The sequence below is a fragment of the Cicer arietinum genome, chromosome 7, assembly GCF_000331145.2.
Source record: "Cicer arietinum cultivar CDC Frontier isolate Library 1 chromosome 7, Cicar.CDCFrontier_v2.0, whole genome shotgun sequence".
Classification (NCBI taxonomy): Eukaryota; Viridiplantae; Streptophyta; class Magnoliopsida; order Fabales; family Fabaceae; genus Cicer; species Cicer arietinum.
In genome coordinates this window covers 1,606,841-1,629,972 of record NC_021166.2, presented here as the reverse complement: position 1 = coordinate 1,629,972, position 23,132 = coordinate 1,606,841, and the positions used below count along the sequence as shown (strand labels likewise).

General features: G+C 35.5%; 4 protein-coding genes across 6 annotated transcripts in view; 2 read left to right on the top strand and 2 right to left on the bottom strand.

The window, feature by feature from the left end:
• Positions 1-761: 761 nt before the first annotated feature.
• LOC101493989 (AUGMIN subunit 8) lies at positions 762-6,904 on the top strand. Of its 3 annotated transcripts, none has more exons than XM_004507701.4 (7): positions 762-1,164; positions 2,793-4,238; positions 4,357-4,476; positions 4,990-5,106; positions 5,186-5,275; positions 5,536-5,643; positions 6,555-6,904. In XM_004507701.4, the coding sequence occupies exons 2-7, from the start codon at positions 2,928-2,930 to the stop codon at positions 6,618-6,620; spliced, it is 1,812 nt and encodes a 603-aa protein (XP_004507758.1). In that variant the 5' UTR covers positions 762-1,164; positions 2,793-2,927; the 3' UTR covers positions 6,621-6,904. The 3 variants fall into 3 exon arrangements, with proteins under 3 accessions (XP_004507758.1, XP_027192600.1, XP_027192599.1); XM_027336799.2 differs by lacking the exon at positions 762-1,164 and adding an exon at positions 1,927-2,331; XM_027336798.2 differs by lacking the exon at positions 762-1,164 and adding an exon at positions 2,355-2,685.
• A 397-nt stretch (positions 6,905-7,301) lies between these two features.
• On the top strand, positions 7,302-10,357 carry LOC101493671 (pentatricopeptide repeat-containing protein At4g30700). Its single transcript, XM_004507699.4, has one exon. The coding sequence runs from the start codon at positions 7,539-7,541 to the stop codon at positions 9,888-9,890; it is 2,352 nt and encodes a 783-aa protein (XP_004507756.1). The 5' UTR covers positions 7,302-7,538; the 3' UTR covers positions 9,891-10,357.
• A 1,003-nt stretch (positions 10,358-11,360) lies between these two features.
• Positions 11,361-16,613, bottom strand: LOC101493352 (cellulose synthase A catalytic subunit 7 [UDP-forming]). The gene is made up of 13 exons (XM_004507698.4): positions 16,279-16,613; positions 15,985-16,180; positions 15,634-15,833; positions 15,452-15,551; positions 15,054-15,168; positions 14,605-14,871; positions 14,182-14,527; positions 13,827-14,090; positions 13,518-13,730; positions 13,201-13,411; positions 12,908-13,104; positions 12,450-12,803; positions 11,361-12,192 (listed from the first exon to the last, which is right to left on the bottom strand). The coding sequence occupies exons 1-13, from the start codon at positions 16,351-16,353 to the stop codon at positions 11,611-11,613; spliced, it is 3,120 nt and encodes a 1,039-aa protein (XP_004507755.1). The 5' UTR covers positions 16,354-16,613; the 3' UTR covers positions 11,361-11,610.
• Positions 16,614-18,273: 1,660 nt separating this feature from the next.
• LOC101493023 (translation initiation factor IF3-2, chloroplastic-like) overlaps positions 18,274-23,132 on the bottom strand; it is a 6,952-nt gene continuing 2,093 nt past the window's right edge. The window contains exons 5-9 of the mRNA XM_004507697.4: positions 20,745-20,800; positions 20,607-20,640; positions 19,236-19,308; positions 19,050-19,142; positions 18,274-18,779 (exon numbers count right to left, since the gene is read on the bottom strand). Coding sequence (XP_004507754.1) covers positions 18,630-18,779; positions 19,050-19,142; positions 19,236-19,308; positions 20,607-20,640; positions 20,745-20,800 — 406 coding nt within the window. The 3' untranslated portion in view covers positions 18,274-18,629. The remainder of the gene's footprint in view (positions 18,780-19,049; positions 19,143-19,235; positions 19,309-20,606; positions 20,641-20,744; positions 20,801-23,132) is intronic.

Genomic DNA, 23,132 nt, shown 5'->3' with positions numbered 1-23,132 from the left:
ACGCCATTAGACAGAGTTGTTGTCAAAGTGACATTTAATATCATTGTACTTCCGACGAAAGCTAAGTATAAACAACCAATCAAAACTTTATTTTTTATTTTTTAAAATAAACCCGTGGATATAACGAAATTGGACATACTTATTAGAGAAAATAAATAAAATAAAGTTTCAACATGTTTTGATTTTATAGAATTATATTGCAAATAAAAATCAATTATTTGATACTGATATCTAATAAAAATCAATAATTTGAGATTCAATGCAAAAATAAGTTGACATACAATAGATATACACATTAAATTGGTTACATCAATAATACATTATTCAATTTTTTCTTCTTCTTTAAATTACATTTATAGATAGTAAGTTTATTTAAGACACATCACTTATTAAGTATTATTGAATATGGATGTTTACAAATGAAAATTGAAACCTTAAGTTACTACGTATGATAATTTTTGATTTTTTTTTAAAATCTCTACTAGTATTTTTTAAACTCGTAATAGTTTTTAATTAAATCAAATATTTTGTTGCACTGCATAAAATTATAAACAAATAATCGACCCCACCAATGTTACAACGATGATAAAAAGTTGCAATTGGACAGAAGAAAGATGTACTTTTGTCTTAAAATAACAAAAGGTTAGTGAAAATAAAAAATGATTATTAAAAACATAACAATGGTAATGGCAGTTACAGCTAGAAGGACGAAGAACAATTAAAAGTAGGTGGCGCGAAAAAAAATGACCCCACGTCTCCCTCCTTTTTTCCTTAACTGAAACCGTTTTATCATTACCCCTTTTAATTTTTATTTTATTATTTTATTTTTACTTAGCAAAGTTTTTCCGTAACACGATGTCATAATTTTTTTTCCTCTTTTAATTCTCTTATTCGCTTTCTCTTTCCCACTCAACTTTCAAAATCACAAAACTACCATCGCCGGAGAAACTCAACTCCGGCTACCGCCGCGCCTCTCCGTTCAATCTCCGGCAACTTTAATTTCAGTCCGGATTCGCTTGTTCGTCTTTTCGTATTTTTCTGAGAAGGAGATTCAATCACCAGTTTATTTATTTAGGGTTATACCTCGTGGATTCGTTGTTTTATTGATATATTGAGATTTATATCCTTTTAATCTGATCGGAGGAACTTATTTATCAGTAGAAGGTGAGAATTACATTGGAATTGAGTTAATTAGTTTTTTTTTTTAAAGATTTAATTATCCTTTTTTGGTAGTTTTTTCCTATAATTTTTTTTTCTCGATCTTGATTACTTTTTTTGCTATCACATTATGCGGGGAATACTTTAGGTTTTTGTTTTCTGATCTCAATTATTTGTTTTCCTAATGTGGTTTTCATAATTTAATTGAAATATTGAAAATTCGAGAAAGTTTCAAATGCGTTCACTGATTTAGGAATCTAGGAATAAAATTCAATGAATTTTAGTCTGTAGTACTTGTTTCTGAGCGATAACACTTAACCGTGTCTTAAGTGAGAGAGACATGAATCTGTGTGAATCCAGACATTTGTCATGGATCTCTGTTCTGAACCCTTTGTTTTGTTTACTTTTCAATCAAATTTTCAGGTTAAAATCTTTTTCACTTTAATCTTCTTGGATTTCAGCAATATTCTTCATATTAGTAGTGTCTGCAAAATAATTCAGGAAATTACAACTCCATAATTTTTCTATTTTTTAATATTATTTATATTTTTTTTTGCAGAAAATGGTGTCTGTGTATCATGTTAGGTTTATACAATAGTTTTATGGGGATGGACAATGATCGTCCCTGCACGTGGATCTCCTTGTCTTTGCCCATTCCCCAAACAACAATAACACAATCAAGTTCAAACTTTCACCTTCAATTAAATTAAGAAATAATATAAAATAATGTGTAGCATTGTGTAGCATAGAATACAAACAAAAGACCTAATTAATTGGCTCTATTGAATATTCTATTTGCAAATATGGAAGATGAAATTTATAAAGTAGTTACTATATGGTAATTATTTAACGGTACATTTCATCTAAGGAAAAAAACTACACTTTAATTAAATTGTAGTACTAACTTAATTTTTGTTGTTTAGACTGTTTGGTTTGTTTTTGGTTAGAAGGGGAGAGTGTTATAGGTGAGATTAGATACTTTATTTTTGGGCCTGCAATGCAAGTTATTGTATCACTTTCATTGAATTCCCTTTCATGAAAATGAGTTGAGAGAGAAGAAGAAATTGGACAGAGTGTGTTTGTGTGGAGTTAACCCATTGCCAGCCCACACGACCATGGCATTCTCGTGAGAGAGACAAAAGGGGAAAAAAATTAAAGCCTCTCTAACCCTATGTATTTCCTCTTTCTTATCTTATTATGCCATCTATTATTCCGTTTTACCTCCTTGTATCCCTAATTTCCAAGGGGACCCCCCCTTCCCCTGCAAATCAGCATTTTTTTTTAATCTTCAGTTATTACCCATAAACCAATGTTTAATGATAAAAACGTTAAATGTACGTTGAGACAGTTTCCGCGAGTTTCTCTCATCCATTACACCAAATGTTGTTTTCCCTCTCCATATTCTTCTTGCTGTGTCCTGATCTTGTTGGATTCGGGATTTTTTTCATGAAAATAACATACCCACTCGCGTTAATTGCCTGCGATTCTCAAATTCATTCTCCAACAGATCTGAGTCTCTGTAAAGATGTGCGCTTTTTTATTTTTACTTTTTTTCTCTTTTTGAAGTGGCTTATTCTTTGGGTTTCTTTTCTTTCCCAGTCTGTAGTGTCTTACTTTATTTTCATTTGTGACAGATTTATTGCAGAGAAAAGGATCTTCTTTCTGGATAATCTGCGCTGTTCATTTATTCCACTGGATTGCCAAAGTTGCTATATTTGGTTTAGTTTAATGAAAACCTCCATCAATGTGGTCTAATTGGGATAGAGTGGATGGATGTATGTGAATCAGAGCAAGCATTACGGAAACACAGAACTAGGGAGAGCCCGAGATCGAGTACGAGACACCCTTTGGTTCCAGCTGAAAAGAACAATGCAATCACCACCAGGCGCCCGACAACCGGGGATGTTAGTTCAAGGTATAAGTCACCTACTCCGGCATCCCCATCTGGTCCTCGTCGATGCCCATCTCCAAACAGCTTCACAAGAACAACGGCATCATCTAAATTGTTACCAAAGAGAGCTCAATCAGCTGATAGGAAGCGGCCTGCAACGCCTCCTTCCCCGTCAAGTCCTTCTACACCCGTCCAAGATGACGTGCATTTATCCAGAAGGGTAGCCAGTAGCCGTCTGCCGGAGACTCTATGGCCTTCCACAATGCGAAGTTTGAGCGTTTCTTTTCAGTCAGATACCATATCGATACCAGTGAGCAAGAAAGAGAGGCCTGTTACTAGTGCTTCTGATCGTACTCTACGGCCAACTTCAAACGTGGCGCACAAGCAGGTTGAAACACCAAATACACGAAAGCCCACACCAGAGAGAAGGAGAAGTCCTCTTAAAGGGAACAATACTTCTGATCAGTCTGAGAACTCAAAACCAGTTGATGGTTTGCATTCTCGATTGATAGATCAGCATCGGTGGCCAAGTAGAATTGGTGGGAAGGTATCTTCTAATACATTAAATAGAAGTGTTGATCTTTCAGATAAGATAACTAGAACGTTGAACAGTTCTGTTCCAGGAACTGGTGTATCCTCACTGAGAAGATTGTCATTACCAGGTGATGCAAGTAAGCCCTTGCAAAAAACTTCTACTGATGTTGCAAGGCTATTGTCGCTTGTTGAAAATGGTAGAATAGGAAGCGAGGTGAAGGCACTTGATGACAGCTTCCAGGTGTTAAGACCTCACAAATCTATTTCTGCCACTTCTGATAAAACAGGATTAGCATTTGCTGGAGTCAGATCTCAGACCTTGACGATTCCAGGATCACGTCCTGCCTCACCAAGTAGGACCTCAATGCTATCCTCTTCTAGTTCAAGAGGCATCAGTCCATCTCGGTCAAGGCCATCCACCCCTTCTCCTAGAGGGGTTAGTCCAAGTCGAATAAAGCCAACCAACTCATCCAACCAATCCAACAATTCCATTTCAGTGCTTAGCTTTATTGCTGATTTTAAAAAAGGAAAAAAAGGTGCAGCTTACGTTGAAGATGCTCACCAATTAAGACTTATCTATAACAGATACCTGCAATGGAAATTTGCCAATGCAAGAGCAGAGGATGTATTTTATGTCCAAAATGCAATTGTAGAGGTATTGCTTTTTGTCTTTAACAAGCTGGCTAAATCTTCTTAGTGAACTTCCTCTATTACATAGATTGTGTATTTCGAATCATTTTCCAAGTCAGTTTACATCTTGTTTGACGATGCAGAAAACTTTGTATAATGTATGGAGCACTACTTTGTCTATGCGTGAGTCGATTACTAGGAAGAGGATCTATCTGCAGCAGCTGCAGCTTGAGCTGAAGCTGAATTCTATATTGAATGATCAAGTAATACTTCCCTCTTGACTGAAATATTCTTATCTTTCTATATGCCATATTTTATTATGGTACACTCCAGTCACGTGTTTTTATTTGTTTTAGTACTTTAATTTCATATAGTTATCGCGGAGTTTATAAGTGACACACATCTACTTACTAAGAGATTGCCCCTATTATATCAAAAAGTCATGTTTACGTTAGTCTATGATATTATGTTATTCCTGTTTCATGTTAATGGTTGATATAAGTGATTATAAGTACAAGAACATAGAAAGCTTAGGGCTCTGTTTGTTGTAGGTGGAATATTGGAAAAATGGGTTTTGGTTGTTATTTGCGAGGTTGGCTACATTTTGGATTTGTATTACTATTAGACTAACAATTACAGATTAAAAAAAGAAACATTTTTATCAAGAAGATACTGATATTCTATTAAAACTTGTACAACGTTGATATCTATTTTCACTTGTTGTATGTGAACTTTCAATAATTAGTAATAGATTTTTTATGTGATCAATGAACTAGATGACCTACCTTGATGATTGGGCTGCTCTTGAAAGCGATCATGTTGATGCTCTATCTGGGGCTGTAGAAGACTTAGAGGCAAACACTCTTCGTCTTCCACTGACTGGAGGGGCAAAGGTATGCATGTTTTTTGGTTTGTTAACTAGGAAGTGACACTGGCATCTGGCATCAATGTTCTATGTTTACACTCCTACAGGCAGATTTTGAGCACTTGAAGGTTGCTATCTGTTCAGCTGTTGATGTCATGCAAGCAATGGGATCTGCAATCCGCCCTTTGCTCTCACGGGTGAGTTAATTGTCTTTAGAGTTCTACTGGTTTGATTCACATCGTCACATAGCACACGTTCTATCCTGCTATTTTCCAGGCCAACAACACATTTAGTACCAAACCTCTTTTTGCTGGTTGTTTGTTTTTCTTCCTTTTGATTTTCCAATTTAGTAGAACTGCAGTTTTTGGCGTTAAAGCGTTACTATGTACCATGTATCATTCATCAAATGTTATATTCTACTAGAGTCTGACCCCATTTTATATTTTGTCTCTGACAGGTGGAGGACATGAATAACTTAATTTCTGAAGTTGCTATCATATCAGCACAGGAGAAAGCCATGCTTGATGAATGTGAAGCGCTACTGGCTTTTGCAACGTCTATGCAGGTAAGAATCATAATTATAGTTTATGAACTTGAATTATGCAGATATCATTTTTCAATTTTATGATGTTGAGTACGGGCATAAATTAGGAGAGAATACAGTCCACTCACACGCTACATTTTGCATTAAGTTTGATTTTATTGTAATACTTGTAGGGATTCAATATGCCATATTTGATTAGAGAATCATACTAGAGCTCTACATCTTAAAAACCTGGGTTAATTGCAAACTAGTTTAGTTTTCCTATTTCATTATTGCTTTTACTATACTCCCTTATTTTTCACCAAAGTAATGAATTAGTTGTTGAGGAAAGTTGAGCATGTCATAGTGTGAAAATGCTTCTATGGTCAAGTGCTTATTTCTTGTCTATTCTGATATATAAGTGTAGTTTTCTAGCTCTCTTCTCTTCAGCAATATAATATCTGAAAATTCTTAAACATATTAAACTATTCAATAAAACTTGGCGATGAATGTGTGAAGGTGTAAGTGCTAAAAAATTCGATGATTAGAGACTTGTGTGTATTCCTCGATGAAAATGTGTACCTTATGTGTAGTAATCAACCAAGATACATACTGTTCGTGACTTACACAGTTATTCACTACATATTATGGTTTGCCAGTATATAACTGCTGCAAGCGCAACTACGTTATCTGTAGATGTTTTTATTAGAGAATGACAGCCATGATTCAGTTGAAAATCTCCACAAAAGATTCATTAAAGGGAGGGACATCCTTTCAACACTAGGGTCTAGAGCTTTATCAGTCTCTTACAGTAGAACAGTTCAGTAGAAATGGAGTGTATGTAAATTTTTTCTTCTTCAGTTCATGACTCATGGCCGATACTAGTGAAATGCAATGCAATGCGATTCTTGTGTTAGTTTTTAATCAATTACTTTCTTTTTTGGTGAAAACAGGTCGAGGAATATAGCCTTCGTACGCATCTGATGCAGATCAAGCAAGCTTTGGAGGTAAACAAGTAACCAATCTCCGAAATTTAGACACGCATGAGCCTGACCTGCTACCAAGCTAACAAGTAATAGTCTCTTGCTGCTGCAGCCAAAGTAGTAGTATTAGTATGTAAATTTTTCAAATAGGTTTCTTCTTTTTCTCCCTCTTACCACAAATATGTTGGAATTTATATTGTTCAATTATTATCTTTTTTCTTTCTAGTCAACACTGGTGGCCCGAGTCTTCCACTTGTAATTTTGTATCAGGCAGATGAAAAGAAAATGCAAAGAAAAGGAGCAAAAGAGTTTATATTTGAGCTGTAATTTTGACACTCAAATTTGACATCAATTTTCCACAAGAAATCTCATGGTTAATCTTTTTAAATATATGGTTAATTATATTTAGTAAATATTTGATAAATACCAAGGTGTAAAACTTGCTGATCATCCCCCAAACATAATTAACTACGGTTTTGTACACTATGAACTACAATTTTTCAAGTGTTTAAATATTCATGATATTGTCTTAAAAAAAAAAAAATCACGATATTCGTTATATTCATTAACAATTTACTTAATATGATTGAACAAACGTTAACAATTTCATTTTTTTAATTGAAATTTGATTAAAATTTATGTATCAAAATGTTTGCATTTACCAACCCATATGGCAAAGAGATTATAAACATAATAATGTAGCACTCATAAAAAATAAACATAATAATGTAGCTTATATCAAACCCGTGCTAGCAAAATGGTCGGAAATTCGATATTTGATTTATGTAAATGGAAATTGACCATATGTACTGTACAGAGACACTCCCAATACTAAATTACTAATCATATTATATAATGACACAAAATTGATGTTGCTTATTGCAGGAATCGTTTTTAAAAAGTTGAAAATTCAAACTTTGGATGCCTCCAAAGCATAAATGAAAATTAGTTTCAATGATCCTCAACAGTATGAGTGGCACACTTAGCCGCAACACTCTAATCTCACTCATCAACAAATCCCTCACATTCCCTCACCTTGCTCAAACCCACGCTCAACTCATTCTCAATGGCTACCATTTCGACCTCGCCACCATCACCAAACTCACCCAGAAGCTTTTCGACTTTGGCGCCACTCGCCACGCACGTGCCATCTTCTTCTCCGTTCCAAAACCCGATATTTTCCTCTTCAACGTCCTTGTTCGTGGCTTCTCTCTTAATGCTTCCCCTTCCTCTTCTATTTCTCTATACACCCATTTACGCCGTAACACTAACCTTTCACCTGATAACTTCACCTACGCTTTCGCCATTGCCGCTTGTGCCGATGATAAGCACTTGATGCTTCTGCATGCTCATTCCATTGTTGATGGGTATGGAAACAATGTTTTCGTTGGTTCTGCTCTTGTTGACTTGTATTGCAAGTTTTCGCGTGTTGGGTTTGCAAGGAAGGTGTTTGATGGAATGCTTGAGAGGGATACTGTGTTGTGGAACAGTATGATTAATGGGTTGGTTAAGAATTGTTGTTTTGATGATTGTGTTCAGCTCTTTGTGGATATGGTTGCAGAAGGGGTGAGATTTGATTCGACTACTGTGACTGCTGTGCTTCCTGCTGTTGCTGAGTTGCAAGAGTTGAGAGTTGGAATGGGGATTCAGTGTTTGGCTTTGAAAAAGGGGTTCCATTTTTATGATTATGTGATGACTGGTTTGATTTCGTTGTATTCCAAATGCGGGGATACAAAAACCGCGAGGTTGTTGTTTGGGATGATTGGTAAGCCAGATTTGATAGCTTACAATGCCATGATTTCTGGGTTTACTTCCAATGGTGAAAATGAATGTTCTGTGAAGCTGTTCAGAGAGCTGCTTGTTTCTGGTGAGAAAGTCAGTTCAAGCACAATTGTTGGTCTGATACCTCTGCCATCTCCCTTTGGTCATCTGCATTTAGCTTGCTTGATTCATGGTTTTTGTCTGAAATCGGGTATTATTTTGAATCCGACTGTTTCAACTGCATTCACTGCTATATATAACAAACTCAATGAAATAGATATGGCTCGCCAGCTATTTGATGAATCGCCGGAGAAAACTGTGGTTGCTTGGAATGCTATGATTTCGGGTTACACACAGAATGGTTTGACAGAGACGGCTATCTCTCTTTTTCAGGAAATGATGAAGACTGAGTTCACTCCAAATGCAGTTACCATCACAACTATCCTTTCAGCTTGTGCTCAACTAGGATCTCTAAGTTTTGGAAAATGGGTCCACCAGTTAATTAAAAGCAAAAATGTTGAGCCAAACATTTATGTCTCGACGGCTCTAATTGACATGTATGCCAAGTGTGGGAACATATTGGACGCTAGGCAGTTATTCGACTTAATGAATGAAAAAAATACTGTCACTTGGAATACTATGATTTTTGGTTATGGGCTACATGGATATGGGCATGAAGCACTTAAGCTTTTCAATGAGATGTTGCATTTGGGGTTTAACCCATCTGCTGTCACTTTTCTTTCAGTCTTGTATGCTTGTAGTCATGCTGGCTTGGTAGGAGAAGGAGAAGAAATTTTTCATGATATGGTTAATAAATACAGGATTGAGCCCTTAGTTGAGCACTATGCATGCATGGTGGACATTCTCGGGCGATCTGGACAGTTAGAAAAAGCTTTGGAATTTATAAGGGCAATGCCCGTTGAGCCAGGTCCTGCCATCTGGGGTACATTGCTTGGTGCTTGCATGATTCACAAAGACACAAACATAGCACGTTTGGCTTCAGAAAGGCTATTTGAACTAGATCCAGGGAGCGTAGGATACTATGTCTTACTCTCTAATATATACTCTGTGGAGAGAAACTTCCCAAAGGCTGCTTCAATACGTCAAGTCGTTAAGAAAAGAAAACTAGCAAAGAGTCCTGGGTGCACTCTAATTGAGGTTAATGGGACCCCTCATGTCTTTGTATCTGGTGATCGTTGTCATTCTCATTCAACAGCAATTTATGCAGAGCTGGAGAAGTTAGTGGCCAAGATGAGAGAGATAGGATATCAATCAGAAACGGTCACTGCTCTGCATGATGTGGAAGAAGAAGAAAAAGAACTCACTTTTAATGTTCATAGTGAGAAGTTAGCCATAGCTTTTGGCCTTATTACCACTGAACCTGGTACTGAGATCAGGATCATCAAGAATCTTCGAGTTTGTTTAGATTGCCACACTGCAACTAAGTTTATATCAAAGATCACAGAAAGAGTAATTGTAGTTAGGGATGCTAACAGATTCCACCATTTCAAAGATGGGATCTGTTCTTGTGGCGATTATTGGTGAAGCTGTACTGATATTTTTTTTTATCAGTTAACATTATATGGAACAGAAGCATCATCTAACCTTTTGCTTTCATATTATTTATCTTGCAAAAATTTGATCTGAAGTTTGAACCCTCATGTGACCCTCTACTTGAGAAGCACAACATTTCACAGCATTGGTTGAGTAAAGGAAGTTTTATATATGGCTTACCTCATTGTGTCCATGGGTGATCACAAGCTTGGATTTATATTTGCATTTAAATTAATGTTCAAAGTGGGACAGGGTAGAGTGTATGCGTTTAAGAAAATACCCTTATTTGCAGAACATCTTTCACAAGGCTCTTGGTAAAAGCACTTGGGGTGGAAGATTAGGTATCTTACATTTCATTTTCATAACATGTATGTATACAACCACTGTGGAAACTGGACGTTATTTCATTTTCATAACATGTATACAACAACTGCAGAAACTGGACGTTCTTCCTGATATACTTGATGTTTCATACCCATTTATTACTTTTTATGCCCGAACTGAGATTTCTGATCCATCTTGCTGCCAAGTATGAATCTATCATTTTCATGATAATTTGAGTTTGACAATGTGTTCCTGTTTGTTAGCTTTTAACAGTAAAAAAGAAAAATAAGACTAGGGTGAGTGAAGCAATCTTTTTGATGTTGACTGATAGCAAGTTAAACAGACTCTACTTCATGGTATGAATTTATATTTGAACCCAACTTCCCTGCTTTTCATATCTTGGAACATGAGGAAACAAAGAAAAGTGAATTTTATTAGTTCACTTGTAAAAGACCCTTTTCTATTTTCCTCCTCTTTTGTATTTACAAGACAACAAATCCAGATTAATAAATTAATGGAATCTCGAAGACACTTCTTTTAGATATCAATGCTCAATAAATTATTAGTCGAGGTTTTAAGGGATCATTCCCTTTGAATGTTTCTGAACAAACGTCTGTGACCTTAATTCAAACAAGATTGAAGGTAAGCATGTCTTTGAACTGTCCTAATAATGCTTAGGCTTCACTGTTAAATATTCTTACTTTGTACTTTTTTCTAATTATTCTTGGCAATCTACTGGTGCATAACTTACTTGTAAACAGGCAGAGGGAGAAGCAGAAAACCTAGAAAATTCATATAGTCCTTGGAATGTCTAGGGAGAGTAAGCATGGGTAATTCATCAAAGGACATTGCTAGACATAATTTCAAATGCTACATTGGCAAATATGTTCCAAGTACACGAATTTCTGTACTTTAGTCTTTATCAATTTAGCTGATGATGCAACACCCAACTTGATGCTTTCATGATTGTGAAGAAATAATAATTGATGAAGGTTTCACTATCTACATGTTTTCTTTTTTGTTTGTTGCAATTTCTTCATTATGCATTTTTTACATATGTTTTTCATTATAGATAATGATATAGTTGCCTGTGATAGAACATTATGGATACATGCTAATTTGCAAGTTGCAATAATGTGTAGGTAAACCTGTAGCATTGGTTTACTTTTCAAGCCTTGGAATTTGAACCAAAAATACATGATAACCACCATGTTATCCAGTACATTTACAAAAATGTGAAAACTGCATTTGCACTTCCTAATAATCCACTCTTTGTTCATTCATTCTTGTGCATCTAAACTTTGTTCATTCACACATCATATTGCTCAATCAAGATTTTACATAACGGTGTTCACCAAAGAATACTATAAGAAAACAAATCAGTTTTTCAACAGTTGATTCCACAAAGCTTGGTATCTGGTCCCTTAGTTTTGAGCACGAACGGGTCAATTCTTACCCATAACAAGGAGAAAATGGAAGCCAACAGCACCGACCATATCACAACAATGGTGGGTGTGCGGTTTTGCTTACCCATCAAACCTTTAAGGAATGGATACAGATGGACAATCACCCAAAAGGAAAAGAAGAGTTTTCCAAATAGAGGTCCCCATGATTGGTATCCATTGTTTATGGCATCTGAGACTCCAGCAACAACCCCAACAATATTGATAATTAAGATAGTGGTTGGAGGAATTAGGAGAGTAGTCCACTTTATAGTGTATAATTCTCCAAATTCCTCATCATCTGCTGCCTTGGATGTAACAGTGAAGTTGGTGTCAATTCCAGCCAGAACCTTCAGAAGACCTTGTATGACAGCAAAGAGATGTGCTGATACACCACCAATGACCCAGAATTGCTCGTTTCTCCACCATTCCTCAATGCTGACTCCACTCCATTTCAACTCAAGAATTCCCGTTGCAATGATTGAAGAGAAGAGAGCAACAAAGTACAAACCAGCAAAAGTGCTTATCTGGAACATCATAAAAAAAAATTTGTATGAGCAAAAAGGCTTGGTAAGTTGGTATCTATTCTCTGAGCATCCTTGAATCAGGATGCCCTCACTTTTTTTTTTAGCTATTATGGATTTAAAAGTGCAGAAGATCATGAACATTCTTGTGCTTTTGAAGGTAATGTTATTAAAAATTGTAATGTTAGTTATAGTTTCAAAAACTTGCTATATCTTAACTCATTTTTCCTAGTAGCAAGACAATGAAGTAAAATTGTTACCGGTGGCATGATGAATTTGTCGGTGAGTAAGCAGACAGCAGGAAGAATACAGTAGGCGACTAGAGGTATGGAGGTGAAAGGGTAGATAGTTGTGTTTGCATAGGCAAATCGCTCCAGCCACTTCAGCTTCCCTTCCTTGTAGCCATACCATAAAGGGCAATGATGACTGAAGGTGATCTCAATGGAGCCGAGGGCCCAACGAAGCACCTGGTTGAGTCTATCTGACAAGTTGATAGGAGCAGTACCCTTGAATGCTACTCTCTTTGGCATACAGTAAATGGATCTCCAACCACGACAATGCATCTTAAAGCCTGTTAGAATATCCTCTGTAATAGATCCATAAATCCAACCAAGCTGCAATTTTAGAAAACAAATAAACACGGATGAGCTGATTTTCTATTGTAAACAACTAATAGTAAAATATCAACGAGTTCCCAGGCTGCCAGTGTTGGTGTTACCTCCATCCCCCATTCTGTTTTATCTTCATATCCGCAGCTGATTACGTGAATGGCCTCTTTAAGCTGGCTTGCTGGACTTGAGGAAGGAGGTACACCACCCTCTTCCATCAAGGTTGAAGTCACAAAAATGGACGATTGCCCAAATTTCTTCTCAAAGTTCATCTGGGACATCAGTAGTTCTTTGTCATCATCCATTCCTATATGGACATGTGACAGGGATTAGAACATGTGAACATGAAATCAATTTGTATAAGGAGTTAGTGTCAATATTGGTGATTTGGAAAAGTTAGAACCTCTTAAGCTTGCAGCCTCTCCATTTGCATCGCCCTTTGCATGCTTAACCTTCTTGCGCCTTCCAAAACATGGACAGCAGTCGCAGCTTACCATTTTTGGACGCTTGGGACCCTTGGGAGGATTATATCCATATAAAGCTTGTCTTCTAAATACACACCCTGTACCAACATATACGGGACCCTGAATACCATCTAGACCCTTCATGTTAATCTGTCAAAACAGAGAGAAGAGGAATTAGTTATATATTAACGTGCACTACCACCTCCAGAGAAGACCATGTCATATGCTGATGCTGGCTTTTCTTGAAGTGACTTACATCAAAGAAAACTGTGTTTCTGTTGGCATATCGATCATGCGCATCAATACCATCGAATCTTTGAGGAAACTGGACATAGCAGACCTTCTTTCCAGTTTGGGGGTCCATCAAGAAGCACATGGCCTCTCGGACAGCCTTGCTGTTATTGATATAATGATCACAATCCAAGTTCAACATAAAAGGGGCATTTGTAAGCACTGCAGAGACCCGAACCTGGAAATTAAATAGATTATTAGATGAGTCAAGTAATTGCGGATTCAGAAAGGTGAACAGGCATCAAAACTACAAAAGCTGTTCAAGTAACTATACCAGAGCATTCATGGCACCGGCTTTCTTGTGGTGTTGAAATCCAGGCCTTTTCTCTCTGGATACATAAACAAGGCGAGGAAGCTGGTTTCCCTCACTATCATGACCACCACTGTGACCAAGAAATACTTGAATCATACCAGGATGATCCTTAGTGTTGTTTCCTGGCCATGGTGTCCCATCCTGCATAATCCACCCTCCTGGAGGAACCTTCATTGCTTTTGCCACAAGTGCATTGATCCTAACCTTAAACTCTTCATATTCTCTCTGTCATGCATCCAATTATTAACAGTGAGTAAGCTTTCAACTGATTTCAGAACTGTGTTTTTCTAACAAATTCTAGTAGATTGATACAAACCTTCATGGCTCGACGTTCTTTGACAAAAGTTGGCTGCACTTTGTCCTTTAGGTAGTCAATTTTCTCAGAAAAGTACATCTCTGGTGCTCGAGGCTCTATCAAAAATTTCTTACAGAATGGCACCCACTTCCTAGCAAACTCGGCTGTTTCTGACAGGGATTCAAATGTACACATCGAAGCTCCATCATCAGAAATATAGCATGATATCTTATCAATGGGGTAGTCCATTGCCAAGATTGAAAGAACTGTGTTTGCTGTAACCAGCGGAGGTTCCTTCAAGGGATCCACAGTACTGACAAAGACATCTACAGGAGCAAGCATATTGGGTTCGCCTTCACGCTCATACCTGAAACAAATTTCTAGTTCAGCAATATAAATTTAAACTTTGGGATTTCAACAATCAGGGAGTGAAGGTCCCTTTACCTGATTGAAAGACGATCCAGGTAGGTTTCTCTATCAATAGGATACCATTTGGGAAACTGATCAAGGATCCATGAAAAAGCAAACCAGATTTCACATATAATAGAAGTTAGCCATAGCCCCATTGCATCATGTACTGGGTTCAAAAGTCTGTATCGGAAGAAAAAGGCAAGAACAACAAGCCGAGCCACGATCACCATCCTATATGGATTGATTTTGCTAGATGCTATTGGTACCTTCCTTGACAGTGGTTGCCTTGCTTCATCTAACCTGCAGCAGGTCACATTGAATAATAACTAACATAAATATCAATTATGATCTGACAAACATTGCTATAATTTGATTACAAATTAATTGTCAGAAACTGGTGTCCACAGTCACGCGTGGTGGATATCTTGGTTTACCAAAAAAAGAAAATTGTGAGGAACTACATTGAGCACTGAAAGACATACATGGCTGCATCTAGATCTTCATCAGGTTCAGGTCCCAAATTTCCTTGCTGCAACTTCCAGTCATCAATTCTATCTTTGGATCCATCTTCTCTCTTTTCATCCCATCCTACACTTCCTGTTTTTGATAACAGCATATCATATATATTAAATAATTTCCACCTTGTTGCAGTTGACTAAGAAAAGCATTTCAGGGTTGTATTTAAATCAGTGCCAAAAGAAAATCCTGTATAGCTTAGCCAAAGTTTTGAACTTCAGCGTGAAATTAAACGAGTACCAACATAAACCGTTTTGTAAATGAGCCAAGAAAGTGATAAATCTATGTTTTTAAAGAGGGCTGATGAATTCATTCAATCACTGTCAACAAAGTCTAAGAGCACAAGCTATAAACTGCATCTTACGAGAATCAGACGCCGAGTACGGATGCACTCTTTTATGCAGAGATGAAGATAACATCTGCTCCCCATAACCATGAGGTGCTATTGGGAACTCCCCACTCACCTGCATGAATGTAACAAGCAAACTTAGTTGAATTACAAGTTCTATTGAGTCTAAGATGGACTAAATGTGGTGCAAATCTTACCTGTCGAGAGCGACCGCCAGCAATAACAGCAGGAAAGTGTGCATTCTCGTCATCTTCAGGACCTCTTCCATAGCTCATCTTCCCATGCAGCATGGCCTCAGCAGAATGGTCATGATTGTTCATTTTGTCATCAATGTTAAATTCGTGTTCAATATCATCCACATCCTCCTCATCATCGTCTCCCTCAACCCGAGGGCTCCCTTTAACATAATTAATCAATTGTATTCAAATCAATCAACCAATTTAATACAACAATCATCTTAAACTGTATCATGTAGAGAATTATGATCATAACAAGATTATTGCAATATAAAAAAGGCTAAAAATCTTGCTCAAAATGTAATTATATACCTTTGAGACGCTTGTATCTAGTCTTGCACTGAGGACAAAGTTGTCTCCCCTCCCTTCTTTCATATTCATAGCACGGTCGGCACACCGGAAAACCACACTCATTGCAGGCCACAAACAAGTCTCCATCCACAGTAAGTCCAACATCATCACCGCATATCTCACACACTTGACCATCCAAATTCTTCAAAGGCTTGTGCTGCACCAAAAACAACACAATAAAACTTGTTACATAGTGAAAAAACAAACAAACACCTCTAGCTAGTAAACTATCTCATAGTTATTAGTTATTATTACCTCTTCATGGCCATGAATAACAACAAGCTCGTTTCGGTTGTGTGAACCAGCGACTAGTCCAGCGCTGGCTTCCATATCTTGGTGGTGACAATTGAAAATAGCACAATGGAGTGATGAGGTTGAAAACAAGTTTGTGTTTTATGAAGGAAAATGTTGGTGCTTTGAAAGGCTTAGGTGTCCTTCACACCTAATGTGTCCACATAAGTGTTGCTGGTGTTGGTTGTAAGGTCCCCATTGCCTTGAAGCTAAGCTTCTTCCTTTTTATTCAACCACCATTTTCTTCTATATGCAATCTCTAACAACGACTATACACGTTTGTGAGATGTTTAAATTTTGCACTTATTTCCTTTTTTGTTTACTTTTATTTGTTTTTGTATCTTTCAAAATTGTATACTCTAGGCTCAAGATGAAACAAGGTTGATTTTTTTTGTATTATTTCCCTTTCATGTAGCTTTTGCATAGTTATTTTTCGGTGGTTCATACATCAAATATTTCAAGCAAGCGAAACGAGTAAGCAATAGAGTGTCAGAGTGCCAAACCATTGATTACATGACTATTGACGTGAAAGGGAATAATTTTTGCACGAGATATATATCAAAAAGGTTATGTTCAATACAATAAATAAAAAAACAATAATTTAAAAATGCCTTATCATAATTTTTATAAAAATTCTTTTAACATTACATTGAATTTTTATTGGTTATGTTCATAAACATTGTAGGTTGAAATTAATTTCATATTGATCTCATTGCAGAAACCAAATGAATAGACACACCTTGACAGTTCCTCAAGATCTAGATCATGTTAATATTTAAAGAAAATTTAAATATTTAGAGTCATCACTAACATTTGTAGAGGATTCTTTACGAGTACTAAAAGCAACAATAAATTAAATTAATAATAAGACTATTAAAAGACTTTGATATTACATTTCTGTTTAATTAAACAATAAATATATGAATCACAATTTTTTATATATTCTTTAGAAAAAATTCTATTTTTTATCTTTTATCTTATTTAATTTTAACATTTACATCCTTTTTTTTATATATAGGTTATTTATCTTTTAATATATACACAAATTAATCTTTACTTTTTATTTTTTATGGAAAAATAACAAAGTGACAAGCCACTTCAGCATTATTATTAATAATTTTATTTTTTAACAAATAATATCTGTATGACATTTAATATATTGGAACACGAATTTGAATTTTGAATCCAAACTACCTCCCTTATCTATATTTAGTGTATGAATTCCGCCACTAACTTTTTTATAAAATAAAAAACAATAATTGATAATACTTGAACCGTAAAGCAGATTTATCACTTGAAAAAGCCAAAATCTTGTTGCTCTCATTATCAATACACCAGGTATTTCTTCTACGTAATGTATCTCATCTTTTGTTATTTTTTATCCTCTCCAATACTGTTTATATATTTAGTTAACCACGTAAATTTTGCATAAGTAATGACGGTCGTTTACTTATCTACTAACGTTTTCTATTAGAAATTATACGACTATACTGAGAAGATTAGGCACGAATTTAACCGTAAAAAAGAAATGTTTGTAACTAGTAAAAAAGATCAACGTCCAACAAACCAAAAAAAAAAGTTTCAACGTCCAAAAGGATATATTATTAGAAATTTAGAATACATAAACAAGGTGCATGCGAGTAACGTGTTGCTTTCAGTACTACGTTATGTTTACTTGAGCGTGTAGAAAAACATTTGACGTGTTGGCATTCTTCAAACGTAAGTACTTCAAAACTAAGCTACCTTCAAGTCGTTAGGTATGTAAGTTGCAGCCTCTACATCTTGAGATGTAAAAAAGACAAGTTTGAGTCAAGGTTATACATTAGTTACACTCATAGACAGGTACTGCGTCATACCTCAACATATCACTCAGGCTGGCATATTCAACAGAGTCAGAGGTGACGTATTTGTGAAGCTATAGAATCTCCGACCAGTCACCAATTTGGCATCCCTTGGATAGGAACATAAGTGAACATATATTACTTTTAACTTCAAAAAATTACACTATCATCAAGTATTGAAGCTCTATTGAAATAGGACTGACTATTGGATTCAGATTCTATGGACTTCCAAAAATAGATGCATCAATACAGTTTTGAAGAGAACAGTTAATGGGATTCCTTCAAGCTTCAGCATTCGACAAGGCTGCCTCTATAATTAAACTTCTAGCGAACTATATACTATTATTACATGAATTACACGCATGCTATACATACAACACTCTGAAAATTACAAAATTCCAAAATATACCAATGTCAGCTGCTCACAATCCATCCATCCCATCTACAATGAGAATTCCGCATGGAAGTTTTCAGTTACACTTCAACACTGATGGAGGCTTCATCTGCTGCAGAACTGTCTTTTTTCTTTGGTGTTTCTTGAGTTTTCTGCACAACAACTTTATTTGGAACCAAGGTAATGAAGATGTTCTTGTCACGGAAATTTTTAGCCTCTTCTGTTCCAAGCTGCACATGACAGTGAAATAAGATATCAGTACACAATGGCTGCAAAATGAATTCGCTAAAAGTAAATCCTATGCTAAAATGGAATTTAAATAGGAAAAGTAAACAATAAATAAGATGGTGACTAAGAAGTATTGATGTGTGCCACGAGAGCATAGCACACCAGTAAATTACAAGTATAATGTCATAGGACCTATTTTTTTGGTACAAATGCTTAAGAAAAATGATATACGATATTACTCAATCAAAATATAGCAAATCGGCATCACATACCTTCCCAACATCATTCTGAAAACGTCTAATAAGCTCAATAGCAATATTCCTGAATTCTTTTTCACGACCTTTAAGGTTTACTATGACCTTAACCTGCAGCAATTGATCCAAACGATCTTAATACACTTGAAGATAATATAGGTAATCTGTATGTTTAATATGCCACATCAAAACAATTAATGTAACCTTGTCACCATCTGTCAAAAATTTCCGTGCAGCTTTCAAACGTACTGAATAATCATGTTGATCTATGTTGTATCTGTTAAAATAACCAAATCAATAAACACAATCACATTCTAGCAAAAGCAATTGAGTATAACTACAAGTCAAAACAAACCCCAGTTCATGAAAAGCAATCTCAGGAACTGCTCTAATTGAGTTCGTGTAGCCAAAAAGAAAATACAACCCAAGGCAAGTTTTTACGTTTTAAAATGATACTGTAAATTGTATCTAGTTTTATATTGTGATGCATCACATCAAACTTCCCATATTTATCTCTAGATGTTCCCGTCCTAATGAATCCCACATTCATTAGAAAGAACAAAGATATTAACGATGAAAGGCTTGACAAGTGCAACTTCCTATGTTTATTTTGAGCAGTAGGATTACACAAACTCCTCTTAGTGTGTCCTCTCCTAATTGAACCCAAGTTCCGAACCAAGAAGCAAGTTATGAACAATATATTGCCCAACACATGCAGCTTTATTTCTTTTAGTTTCTAGAGTAATGTAAAAAAATTAACAGGTAAACATAGGTATAATTAGAGCTGTCAATTTGACAAGCACCCTAATTATTGGCCCCAGCCCACATGTTGGAAGGGCCAAAAAAATTTATAATTTAAAAGGCCCCCAACACTAAAAGCCCCTTAAAATTTTGTGGGCTTAGTGGGCCTAAAGGCCCACAATTTCAAAAAAAAATTGACAACTTTTTTTTATTTTTATTTGAGAAATAATTTTTTTCGATTTTTTCACCGATAAAAAAATATTTACAATTTCTTTTCGAAATTTTTTTTTATTCAAGAAAAAATATTGATTTTTTTCAAGAATTTTTTATTTATTTTTCTCACAATTTTGTGAGAAAAAAATAAATTTCAAAAAATTTACAAAAGAAAAAGTCTCAAAATTAACAAAATATTGGGGGCCTATAAGCCCCCAGAGCCCCCTCTCTTAAGCCCCATGAAATAATGAGCCGAGATTTTAAAAAAATTATTTTGATAAGAGGCCTAATATTAGGAGTTTAAAAAAAAAAATTAAGGAGGCCTAGGGGTTAGGAGCTTTTTTGACAGCTCTATAATGCCTTCCAGGAGAACATAGAGTAAACCTGTTTAGATTATATAGCAATAACAAAATGTATTTGTTCAAATTTTTTTTTTTTGGAAAAGGTATTTGTTCACATTCCTAACCCTTATAAAAATATTGATTATTAAATTGATCCATAACCAAGAATGGGTCAAATCTGATTAGGAACCAAAGAAAAAGAGTCCATATATTTCTTTCCTACTTTATTGTATTTGAAACAACATAAGGAAGGATGATCTCAGCTCCTTTAGGACATTACCCCATTTTGAGTTCCTTCATATCCATCCGATTAGCTACATTTAAAAGATCATTCGTCAGTAATTTATATCTTGTCCGAGTTCTGTAAAATAGTAAATGATAGAGGAAAATGCCTAAGTCTAATAAATACAATGCTTACCAGCACTTTTCTTTTGCTGATCCCTTTTCTTCTTCTGCAGTTCATATCTATATTTACTGCAAAATACAAAATATATAAGGAACACTGACTTCCAAGGTCCAGCCATTCAAGGCATGAATATGCAGTGAGCAGGCATGCAAGCAGAAAGGAAGTACAAGTAAACACCGCCTCACAGGGTGATTCTTCCGACTATGTTAAGTGAAATTCAAAGGCAAATGTCTTTCACGAATCAACTACATGTGTTTGGGTTAATCTCTATATTGATTCTGCATTATTGAATGCTTATTTTCTTCACAATATCCCCACCCAAAAAAAATATTAAATGAATCACGTCTTTTTTTATGAGTACGAATCGAATTCTGTACCCCAAGACTCACAACACTCACACACTGTGCCCCAACCACTCGCGCTAGACCTTGGTGCAAATGATGCTTTTATTTATTATAAGAGCTGGAGAAAAAAGAGACGAAATATTGTGTAGAGAAAATAGAAAATCAAATACATTATACATCCTTATTCTTAGGCATAAATAACCACAACCTAGGTAGTTAATCCTAGGTAGTTAATCCTAGATAGCTGCGTGTTGCGGCCAGCGCTGAAAAAATGGGATAGCGGGTTGTGGGATAGCCACTAATTTTTTGGATAAATTACTTAAATAATAATATATAAACATATGTTTTTATGCAAAAATTAAACAATGACTCAAAACACTGAAATATTCATAAATACCGATAAAAATCCACAAGTTTTAATCAAACGATACATTTAAATACCAACAAAAGTTATGGAAATAAAGATGAATTTAAAAACAGAGGCAAAAAAAGAGAGAGAAAAAAAAGCAGGAATAAGTAAGAAAAGAATGAAGGACTAAGTAAGAAAAGAAAGTACTAAAGAAAAAAACAGAGGAAGGAGTAAGAAAGTATAAAGAAAACAGAGAAAGAAGGAAGGAAGGAAAGAAAGGAGAAGAAGAAAGAATAACTTGGGTGATTAACGACGGTGGCTGGAAGGTGGGTAGTGCTGCTGGATCTAGCAGAAAAGGAGGGAGTGTTCCCAAAAAACTAAGTGGAATGGAGTGTTTGAAGGAGAGAGAAGGACAATGGAATTAGGGTTAAGAGCGAAAATCCTAAAATACCCCACATAAGTTTTTAAAATTTAAGGCAATCTTGGTTTTTCCTGAAAAAAACACCACACATTCGCGTTTTCTAGGCCACGAGAAACATGTGACCCGAGATCACGGTCGCTTTCGTGTTTTGCGCCGCACCGCACCATGCCGCCACGGCTAGGCACTGCGCCACACCGCACCAGCGTGATCTCGCCGTGAACCAGCACGATTGACTACCTAGACCACAACTTAATTTCTCTATATAAGAACATGTTAATCGTAAAAAAACGGCAACACAAATTCCAAAAAATACGCTTAAATATAATTTTGGTCAATTATCTTTTACCTAATATTTGTTTTGGTCCTTTATCTTTTTTTTATTCATTTTAGTCTTTTATCTTTTATAAGTAGTTATTTTAGTCTTTTTCACCATAACTCTTACAAACATTTGTATAAGTATTGTCATGAACTATTGATATCAAATTTGTGTTTAGTTGTAAAGTTAAATGTGTAATTTTAATAAGGATAGAGTGAAAATACAGTAAACTCGCATAAATATTCTTCATTTCAAAGAGTTTACATATGTTTCAAAGCATGTAAGAAGAATTTTTCAAATACAAGTCTATTATTGGATGTTATATTATTTGAAAGAATATTATACTAGGTATATATTGACAATTGTTAGAAGGAATTCCAATAATTGGATGTTGATATAACTTTTGTTGTGATTGTGGCAAGGACTTACACCACTTATAAAAGATAAAGGACCAAAATGAATCAAAATAAATATAAAGGACCAAAACGAATATTAGGTAAAAGATAAATGACTAAAATTATATTTAAGCATAAAAATAAAAACCCCTTAAAAGTAAGCTATCTATTTCAAGCTGCAAATATTTAGACACATTTTCAACTGATCTTCCCACCTTTACTACCACTGCCCACTTGGCACATTAAAATTGGAGCACCAAGTAGTTGCACAAGGCTAGAAGAACGAAACACTACACACCAAATTTGAATACTTGTCTATCATCCTATAACCTATTTGTGGTTACTTAACGATTGACATCAAAAAACGAAAATTTTAATTTTGAAACAGATATAATCACACCCTTACATGACCACTTTATGCCTATGTTTTGAAAACAGAACCGGCTGATTTGGGAGCCTGTCAGAAGTCCAATCCATGTGACCCAAAAAACTAACAGACCAGTTGTGAAAACCTGTTGAAACCTGCCAATTTTTTATTAATTTTAAAAAAAAAAAAAAAAATATATATATATATA

Bases quoted from the DNA above. Each gene is read 5' to 3' on its own strand.
- LOC101493352 (XM_004507698.4), bottom strand. From the start codon at position 16,353: ATGGAAGCCAGCGCTGGACTAGTCGCTGGTTCACACAACCGAAACGAG. The intron at 13,105-13,200 runs GTTCTAACTTTT...ATGTCCATATAG, and splicing joins AGAGGCTGCAAGCTTAAGAG to GAATGGATGATGACAAAGAA. The intron at 12,804-12,907 runs GTAACACCAACA...CTAAAATTGCAG, and splicing joins AAACAGAATGGGGGATGGAG to CTTGGTTGGATTTATGGATC.
- LOC101493989 (XM_004507701.4), top strand. From the start codon at position 2,928: ATGGATGTATGTGAATCAGAGCAAGCATTACGGAAACACAGAACTAGG. The intron at 5,107-5,185 runs GTATGCATGTTT...ACACTCCTACAG, and splicing joins CACTGACTGGAGGGGCAAAG to GCAGATTTTGAGCACTTGAA. The intron at 5,644-6,554 runs GTAAGAATCATA...TGGTGAAAACAG, and splicing joins CTTTTGCAACGTCTATGCAG to GTCGAGGAATATAGCCTTCG.
- LOC101493671 (XM_004507699.4), top strand. From the start codon at position 7,539: ATGATCCTCAACAGTATGAGTGGCACACTTAGCCGCAACACTCTAATC.